Source organism: Marmota marmota, unplaced genomic scaffold (assembly GCF_001458135.2).
Source record: "Marmota marmota marmota unplaced genomic scaffold, marMar, whole genome shotgun sequence".
NCBI classification, from domain to species: domain Eukaryota; kingdom Metazoa; phylum Chordata; class Mammalia; order Rodentia; family Sciuridae; genus Marmota; species Marmota marmota.
In genome coordinates, this window is record NW_025999949.1 from 36,500,870 (window position 1) to 36,510,670 (window position 9,801).

Sequence of the window (9,801 nt, forward strand, 5' to 3'; positions counted from 1 at the left end):
GGGGGGGAGCCCGCCCTGCCCCTGTGAGCCCCCCTCCCTCCCTCTGCCTGCTGCCTGCCTGTCCTGCCACTGGCAGCTGCGTGGGGCCCCACCCGTGTCCCCTCCCCTCTGTGCCAGTCTTGCTTGGTGTCTCTCTTTCTCTCTGTCTGTGTCTCTTTCTTCCTGGCTCCTCCTCCTCGCCTCATTGGACACAAGTGGCAGAGTCTCCCCTGGGTGCCCACTGGGTCCTGGTCCCTGGTCCTGGTTGGGGCCACCAAGCAGGCTGGGAGCTTCCTCACTGAGCTGTGTGCCTGTGACTGGGCCCTGGCTCCCAGTCTGGGCACAGAGGTCGCGGCAGGCTTCCGCTAGGCCTGGCTCATCCCCACCTTACGCGCTCCAGGATGGGCGGTCACACCCCAGAGCGGCCCTAGGCTGCACAGCCAGGACCGAGGACGGCCACTCTGGCTGCATCTGTGCAGTGCAGAAGCTGCGTTGCAGAGCGCTGCCCGTGCCTGCCTGCCACTGAAGCCGACTCCCCTGGGGCTGGGCCTGCTGAGGCCTAGGAGGGCAGATAGCTGGTGGAGCGGGCATTGTTGTAGCCTGGGCCTCCTGGGCCGTAGCCTGGCCTCGCCACAGAGGTGGAAGGCACACACATCCCTGGGTGCTCATGCAGAGGTGGCACACCTGCACGACTAGGGGCCACTGCCCAGGTCAGCTCCCAGACAGGAGGGCTCCCCCGTCCACCACCCTCAGCGCCTGGCCCCTGTGGGACAGCAGGCGGATGCCTACCCCCGCTCAGCAAGCAGGCAGCCCAGCTTCCGTACCCAGGGTGGAGAGGAGGGTGGCAGGGGCCTCCCTCGGGCGTTTGCTGGCTCGTGCGAACTCCAGGAGAGATGCGCCTACCGTCAGCTCATCCTGGGCACCAGACCCAGCCGCCAGCCAGGCAGCAGGAGCCCTGCCCACACCCAGCTCCTCGTCCCCAGCCGGGACCCTGGGCGGCACGAGCCCTGGGGACCGCTGGCTGGTCTTCCTCTGCCCCGTGGGTTTCCATGAGACGTGTTTGCTTCTGTTTCAGCCTTTGGTTTCACTTGCAGTCAGCTGCCCCAGGCCCCCCTCGGGCGCCCCCTCAAGTGTGCCGAGTGCGGAGTCCCCCGTGCTGCCGATGCCTCCCGCGACGTCTCCAGCAGTGCCGTGTTAGTGCCTTGCTGCCCGCCACGGGGCGCCCGCCGCCCTGCCCCCGCTCACGTCTGTGTTCTGTGTTCTTGCTCTCTCCAGGCCGCTGACCCCAGGTTTCCTCGGGGCCTCTGCCCTGCCTCACCCCCACCCCAGGCTCTCTCTTCCATGTTCCAGGCACTGGGCTCTGTGCCGTGAGCAGGCGGGCGGGAGGCAGAGTGACCCAGGCCAGTGGTGGTGGGGATGGGAGCACGGCCACCCCCCGAGGGCCAGGGCCAGGTGTGGGGCTGGCTGCTACTGCTTCCTGGTCACACCCCAAAAATGCTGCTGGCCAGAGCCTGGGCACAGGAGGGCAGGGAGCCTGGGCTGTGTGGGGGTGCATGAGTGTGAAACTGTGATATGAGTGTGAGCAAGAACATGTCTACGGGTGATGGCATGGACACGGTGTGTGCTAGTGTGCACATGTGTAAGAGTGGGTGCATGTGTGCTGTGTGCTAGTGTCACATGAGGTGAGAGTGGGTGGATGTGAACGTGCATGTGTGGGGGTGTGTGTAGTTGTATAAGCATCTAAGTGTATGGGTGTGTGTGATTGAACGTGTGAAGATGTGTTAGAGGTGTGCACGTGTGTGTGTGAGTGTGTGCATATGTGTGTAATGTAGCCACAGCCAAGGGAACTGGTGGCCGGGCTTGGAGTCAGCGGCCGATGGCAGACTGGCTTTCAGAGAGGCTCTGAGCAGTGCTGGGCAGTGTGGGTTCAGGTGGGCAGGCTTGAGGGTTGAGCGTCCAGGCCTCCGGCTTCCTCAAGTCACAGTGATGGCCAAGCCCCTAGACCCTTACCCACTAGGCCCCTCTGCTTCCTGAGCTGGGCCCTGGATCCCAGGATTTTAGGAGCCTTAAGAGAGAGGGCCGGGGCCGTGGGCCTGCAGGAGGCGAGCTGGATGCAGAGATGTGGCAGGATTACCCTACACTGACAGGCGGGTGAGGCACAAGGCCAGCCCAGCTGTGTGACCTGCCGTCACGCCTGGGTCCCACGCTGGCTGAGAGACAGGGCAGCCTGCTCAGGGAGGGCCAGGTATTTGGGGTTAGCAGCCTTGCTGGGTGAAGGACCCACCCCAGGTGGGAGGCCGTGGGAAACTCTGCTGCAGCCTGAGGAAGCCTTAGAGAACCTTGGCGGGGCAGGAGATGGGGTGGCACCCCCAGGCTCTGCCCAGATCGCCCCACCCCTCAAGGCCTCTGACTCCCAGCCTGTGGGTAGAGGTGTTTGTGAAGCTGCAGAGGCTGGGGGTGACATGTGGTCCCCAAGCCCGAGCCGTCTGCCAGCCTGGGGAAGATGGGCTGTAAGTGTCAGGCCTGGAGGCTGCTCCCTGTGGACAGTCAGGGAAGGTGACGTGGGGGGCTGAGAGAGGCTCCCCTGACTCAAGAACATCTGCTTTGGAAGGGAGAAGACGGGTTGCCAGACACTCCACCTTAGTAGGAAACCGAGGCCCAGAGCCGTTGGGGATGCGTGGGCACTTGTGCAGGCCAGTGGGTGCCGTGCTGTGCCCGCCTCGGGATGTGGAATGAGCAGGCAGTGCAGCCTGGAGGGGAGGGGCAGGGGCTGCCTGCCCACCCAGCAGGGCAGGCTCCAGGCCTAGGGCCCTGGCACTGGGGGTTTGTGCCTGGCACAGAAGGCCCAGTGAATAGTGCTTGAGGGGAGTCTGCATAGTGTGGGTCAGCGAGGGTCACGTCGCCCTAATTCCGGGGGCCTGTGCTGTGTCTGGGGAGGGAGAGGTGGAGGCTGCCTGGCCGCTCCTGGCCTGAACCAGAGGGTGGGTGACCAGGGCGCTGTCCTTGAGATCCTGGAAGTTCTGGCTGAGGCAGGAGCAAGGGGGCCTGTCCTGGACACCCCACCAGGTGCTGGCTGAGAGCGGGCAGCTCCCCCTGGACAGCATCCTGGGAAAGGAACAAGGCTGGCCTGCCATGAGGGTTGGGCCTGGGGCAGAGGAGGAGGGGGAGGGACGGGTGTGGCCCGCTCTGCAGGGCCCCTGAGACTGACGGATGAGGATGGGAAGTGTCCCCTTAGCCCACAGGGGTCCTCGGTGCTGGACACCAAGCAGTGTTACCGTCCAGGACCTCTGCCAAGCCCCACTGATCAGGGGGCTCCTTTATCTGGCTGAACTCCAGGCCCTCCCAGCCTCTTGCCCAGCAGCCTGCTGCCCCTGACCCCCACCCAGACCCACTCTCTGTCCAGTCCTCCCGCTGCCCTTCTGCTGCTCTTGCTGGGAGACAGAAAGGTGACTCCTAAAGGAGAGGGGAGCAAGTGGCCCTGGTGCCAGAGTGCCAGCAGCTCGGGAGCCTGGCCCAGGCAGGCAGCAGGCTCAGCAGTGGTCCCCGAGAGTCACCCCAGTGCAGGGGCGGGGTCATTTGCCTGCTCCCGTGTGTCCCGCAGCCCTGAGGCAGCGTGGCACCCCTGCTGTGGGAGCAAGAGGGCTGCAGGGTGGTGTGCCTACAGCCAAGGTGCCCCCATCCCTGGCTGAGTGCAGGGGCAGGGGCAGCTCAGGCCGGTCCACAGGTAGGGCACTGGGCTCCGGAGGGTGGGCGCGCAGCCGCAGCCGGAGAGGAGGAAACGCCGCCGTCTCTCTGTCCCTGTCTGTCCCTGTCTGTCCTCTGGCCCTCTGGGCTTGTCTGACTGCTCACCTGTGTGTCCCTCAGTTTCTGTCCCTCCCTTTCTGAGTTCCTGCCTCCCTCCCTCCCTCCCCAGTGGCCTCCTGCCCTGCAGTCAGGCCTGGGTCTCCGCTCCCTGGCCCTGGAAGCTGGACGCGGGGCCTCCCTACCTCGCCCTCTCCCTCCTGACCCGTTCCAGTCGGCCACCCCCGCCCTGTGAGGAGCCTGGGACTCTCCCAGAGAGCTTCTCCACCTTGCTGGGCCCCCGCAGGGCCCCGGAGACCTCTTCCTGAGTCCCCAGGTCCCCCTAGAGCTCTGGGCCTCGGGGAGGCTCTGACTGGGCTCTGCTGCAGCCCCAGGGGCCAGGACCCCAGCGACTGGGGAGAGGGCAGGGCCGAGTGCGGGCGGTGGGCGGGGCAGGGAGGCGGGCAGGAGGGGCAGCTGACGCCCTCCGTCCCCAGGGCCTCCCTGTGGAGCTCCTGCGTAGTGCTGCCGCTGCTGGCGCTGACCTGGATGTCGGCTGTGCTGGCCGTCACGGACCGCCGCTCCGCCCTCTTCCAGATCCTCTTCGCGGTCTTCGACTCGCTGGAGGGCTTTGTCATTGTGATGGTGCACTGCATCCTGCGCCGAGAGGTGGGTGGCCCTCTGGACCAAGGTCCTTCCCCTGCCCGCCCTGCGGAGGGAGCCGGGAGACACCGCTTCTGGGGGCCCCAACTCCTGTTGGCTGCAGGGACCTGGCTGGGCAGGAGCGTCCACACGCAGTTCCACAGAGCCAGGGCCGCCACGAATGGCCGCCTTGGACCAGGACAGCTTCCAGGACACCCTCAGCCTCGGGGTGCAGCTGGGAGGAGGCAGCTGGGGCTCCATCCTGGCGGAGCCTGCTGAAGAAGATTGCTGGTAGCAGATGCTTTTGGCATTGTCTGGACCAACCAAGTCTGAGTGGCCTGTCGGCCGGGGGCAGCAGAAAGGGTCACATCCAGATCCCTGAGAGCTCGGAGTGTGGGAGGACGTGCGTCGTGACCTAGGGACTGGACTCCTATGTGGCTCAGAACCAGGATGTGGCTGCGGGGGCAAGAAGGCCCAATCCTCCCCTTCTCCCCAGAACCTCCTAGGACAGTGGCAAGCGGACTCTTCAGAAGCTCATAGATGAGGGAGGACACTGAACAGGAAGGCCGTGGCGCTCCCAGCCCTGGAAGGTCAGGCTGCAAGAGGAGAGGTCATGACCTGAGCAGACTGCAGCGGGCAGCTAACTCCAGGCCACCGAAGCCCAGAGAGCTGCTGGGGGGGCCCCTCCCAGGATCTCAGGAGACCAAAGGGAGGACCCTCTGGAGCCGCGGATCCTGTTCCTCTTGGACGTCAGGGCACGTGGCCTCCCCAGCTGGGCTGCACTGCCCAGGAAGAGTGCACCAAAAGGCCCTGACGATGGGCATCAGTGTGGAGTGCCCCTTGGTCAGTCCACACTGACCCCAAGCCCACCCCTCTGGAAAAAGGTGAACTTGCCAGCAGGAAAGAGGAGGGGACCTAAAGTTCCGGGTTCCATGCTGCAGCTGGCGGCCCCTCTGGAAGCCCCCGCCTGCAGCCCCTGCCCCTGACAGCCCGCCAAGCGGCCACTGAGGTTGAGAACTGCTGAGGGAGGAGCCGGGCAGAAACGGCATGGGGGACCGAAGAGCCCCCACGGGAGGAAGGAACTCCCCAGAGCCCCGCCCTGCCATCCCGAACGGCCACTCACCCTGACCACTGAGCACTACCAGTGCCTTGCCTGGCCCCAGAGATCTGCTCGTGCCCTTGATTCTCAGCGGCACCATGGCCAGGTGCTCGGCTGCCCGCCTGCCAACAGCCATTCTGGCCCGGCATGGACTTGGGGCTGCAGTCTGCTCCGAGGTCACCATCTTGCCTCTGGCCCCTGTCCTGGCTGCTTGGCTTTGTGAACAAAGAAGAGCGGCCTGTGAGGAGGAAAGAGCAAGGACACCCCAAGGACAGAGCAGCTTGGGAGTTCAGACCTGAGGGCGGCAGCCGCAGAGGTGGCAGGGGTGAGGCCGGGGCGGGGGCTGGACAGACATCTCTGAGACCTCGTCAAGGAGCGGGCAGAGAGCCCAGAGGGCGGGCAGAGCAGCGCCGTGGAGCCTGGCCCTGGCTCAGAGCTGCATGGAACCTCACGAAGCACCCCTGGACCTCCGATCACCACCTCCTTTGGCAGTGGCTGGCCACATGGACAGGACAGGCAGAAGCTGCAGGCCAGTCCACCTGCAGGGACCCCCATCCGTCTGCCTGCCTTAGAGAAGAGGCTTTGGTGATGAAGGACAGGTCTGAGGCCACTGGAAGTCCTTGTCCGACTCCGGCCAGCAGGGCCTGCAGCGTTCAGCCAGGGGACTCCAGGTTTCTTCATTCTTATGCCACAGAGAGCGCGAGAGTGTCTCAGAGATGAAGAGAGAGGCCATGGCCTGCTGTGGACATGTCCTGTCCCCTCCTCCACCACACCTCTCAGTCCTGCCCCCCCCCCACCCCGCTGCAGGCTTGCCCCTTCCCGGGCACCCCAGAGCTGCCATGTCCCCGGGCCCTGCTGCACACTGACACTCCCCGCTCCCTCCCCAGGTCCAGGATGCCGTGAAGTGCCGCGTGGTGGATCGCCAGGAGGAGGGCAACGGGGACTCGGGGGGCTCCTTCCAGAACGGCCATGCCCAGCTCATGGTAGGACTGGGAGCCGGGGGCACAGGCACCCCCACTGGGAACCTCAGGGTCCACCCTGGGCCCAGAGCTGCCCTGGGCCGAGGCACCCATTAGAGGAGCCCTGAGCTCAGTTTGCATTTGAGGAAACTGAGGCTCTCCAAGGTGAACCCCGATCCAGAGCTTCAGGCCGGGAAGGGTGGAACTGGCGTCCATCCCACGTCCAGCTGAGTGAGGCCCTGCCCGCCTGCCCGGCTCTTAGCCTGACCCTTCTAGGACTGCACACAGGCCCCTGCGAGGCCACCAGCTCAGGGCCTCCTGAGCACCAGGCCTCTGTGCAGCTGCCCACATCAGGCCCCCATGGATACTGAAACTGCCCGCCACCCTCAGACCCTGACTCCGGGCAGCCCAGAGCCCCAAGGCTCAACCAGGATCCCCCAGCCCCTCTGGCCCCTGGCCTGGACCTGGCAGCTCGTGCCTAGGCCTTCTCTTGCCCAGGCTCCTGGCCCCCCCACCGGCTGGCTTCCCGGCCTCGGGCATCACCCACCCCCGCCCAGGCAGGGCCTCCAAATCCCCACGATGGCCTCAGCTTCTCCATCCAGAAAGGGGCAGTGTCAGGGTTTCCGGCAGATACTGGGTCCCTTGGAGACACAGCCCTTCCTGATGCTTCCCCTGGCTAACCCCTGACCTTAGTGGGAAGATTCATCTTCCCGTCGACCTGTGTTTGCAGGGAAGGAGCGTCCAGGTTTGAGAGCAAGGGCTGGATTGTCCCCTGGAGCCCTATGGCCTCTGAATGGGTCTGGGATGGGCCCAGGCCAAGGGTGGGTCTGGGTGTCATTCCCTTCTCCTCAGCTGCTGCCCTCCTTGCTGCAGTGGGGACCAGGCCACTGCTCAAAGGATGGCCAGTGGTGGCCGTCACCACATTGGCGTCCCTCCCTTGCTCTGCCTGTCCCTGGCCTCTGGCCTTCCTGCCTCAGCCCCAGCACCATGGCAGGGGCCCAGGAGAGGAGGCGCTCCAGACCTCGAGGCTGCTCCTGGCCTGGGGGGGCTTAGAAGAACACAGGCGTGCCTGCAGACACCGACGCAAACAACAGACAAGGAAACACGCACACGTACGCTCACGCTGTCACGCCACACGCGAACACGCACACGAACACTGACGCAGACAGGAGCACTTGTTCCCAGACACGTCCACACCTGCTTCAGAGGCACAGTCGCCCTTGCCCAGAAGACGCTCCCACCCCCAGGCCTGCGGGCCCGTTTGGAGGCGTGGCCACCCTGCAGGGACTCTGTAGACGTGGCCTGGGTGCCCGGTGACAGCGCGTCAGCGCCTGGGCACCTTGTGTGTGGCCCTCCAGGCCTCCCTGCAGCAGTAGCCCCTCTGCCCCCCGGCCCTCACCCCTGCCCACCCTCTGTCTTGCAGACTGACTTTGAGAAGGATGTGGATCTGGCCTGTAGATCAGGTGAGCGACCGACAGGTGAGACGGCAGGTGGCCGGGTCGGCCCACTGCTTCCTTCTCTTTGCCCAGCGTCTGTGTGCTCATCTGTCCTCGCCCTCTGCTGGCACCAGGCCCCTGTCCCTCACACCCCGAGGCTGCAGGAGAGCTGTGGTGCTGTTGAGGGTGCTCCAGAAACCTGTCCCTGAGCCCCTGATGGTCAGCCAGTCCAGCTCTCCTGCACCTGCCTGACTCCCCTGCACCCTCCTCCCAGGCAACGAGGCTGGGAATTGTGCATGAAACCCTGCCACCCATCGCCACCCTCTCCTGCCACCCACCCTCCCTCAAGCACCCTGTTCTGTGTTGCCTTCACTTCATCATTAGCCCAAGCCTGGAGGAGAGGCAGGTTGAGCTTGCAGGGAGGAGGACCCACCACTGGGGGTCTAGGCTAGTGCTGAGCTTCCTGGAAGCAAGAGCAAAAAGAGAATCTGCCTAATGAGGCTCCTAACCCACCCCCAAGAGTCAGATAACAGAGGTCTGCTTCCTCCAGTGGTGTCCTGGGAACCAGGTATCTGGGGCAGTGGCAGGCAGTCTTTGGCTGTGAAGGGGCCACCTAATCATGCTCCCTCTGGCTGGTCAGGTACTTAGGGCATCTTCTCTAGAGATAGACATGAGGCTGGGACAGTCCCAGGTGACGAATGTCAGCTGCTGCCAGGTGGACCCCAGCCGCGTGGGTGTGCACTGGGCCCCCAGAGTGCTTGGTGCCTTCTGAGTGGCTTGCAGCCAGCAGGTGGGGCCACACAGCCAGTGCTGGGCACAGGTAGGGGAGGCACACCACCCGTCCACAGTGCTGGACGCTAGCCCTGCCACACAGGGAGCCGAGCACCTGGGGGCGATGGGGTGTCTGGGCCCATGGGGCGTGGGACGTTGTTGAGTGACCAGCCCCAGCTGGGTGTCTCCTGAGATGGCCTTGACCCTTGGGGGGAAGGTGCAGGTGGAGAGGGCAGTGGAGAAGCACGACCTGCCGGGGCCAGCTGCAGGAGAGAAGGCACAGGTGGCTAGACCCTGCAAGGGGCCTGGGGAGTGCCCAGGAGGTGGTGGCTAACACCAGTGGGTCCTGGTGAGCTGGGATGGAGGGAGCAGCTGGTGGACACCAGTGCTGGCCCGGATATGCACAGGAGCCCATCCTCAGGCCATTATGGGTGGGGCACCGGGTTGGGTCTGGCTCTTTAGAGAATGGAACCACTGGGTGTGGAGAGGCTGCCGTGGACGCTGGGTGGTGGAAAGCTCTGGCCCTCCAATGGCTAGTGGAGGCGGGATAATCAGGAGTGGGATGGGAGGTGGGGCCAGCCAAGCCCCGGTCACAGGGCAGGCAGCCTGGGCCAGCTGTCCAGGGACCAGATGACCTTCAGAGTGGAGGGTGCCCGCCAGGCATAGGCGTCCAGGCTCCAGGTGCTGGGAGGCAGGAGGCGCCCCTCAGGGTGCAGGCTTGAGTGCTTGGGAGCCTGGGTTGGGCCTGCTGCCCTCCTGGGCAGATCCTGGCACGTCCTCCCTACACCGACTCAGCCATGAGCAGGCTTTGGGCAGCGGGGACGCTTGACCAGCCGGGGTCCCTTCCCCAGAATAGGCTGCTCCACCTGCCGCACTGGTGTGTCCCTGCACTCCTGGGTAGGGCCACCTTGCCTGTCCTTCTGAGCTGCTAGGACAGGCCACTTGTGGGTGACAGTTGTTTGTCTTCTTGCTGGGGCAGGCAGAGGGGCACCCAGGTGCCAGCCTTGCTTAAAAAGATATGAGCCTTGGCCAGCTCCGCACCAGGCCTGGGTCAGGGGCAAGTGCCCCAGGCCAGCCAGCAGGTGGGACCGGGGGCAGTGGTGCTGGCCTGTCTGGGCCCTCCCGCTGGGGGCCT

General features: G+C 65.1%; 1 protein-coding gene across 1 annotated transcript in view; it reads left to right on the plus strand.

Moving 5' to 3' along the window:
- Adgrb1 (adhesion G protein-coupled receptor B1) overlaps positions 1-9,801 on the plus strand; it is a 64,428-nt gene that overhangs the window by 49,377 nt on the left and 5,250 nt on the right. Inside the window, 3 exon segments of the mRNA XM_048802411.1 lie at positions 4,257-4,428; positions 6,388-6,483; positions 7,883-7,922. Coding sequence (XP_048658368.1) covers positions 4,257-4,428; positions 6,388-6,483; positions 7,883-7,922 — 308 coding nt within the window.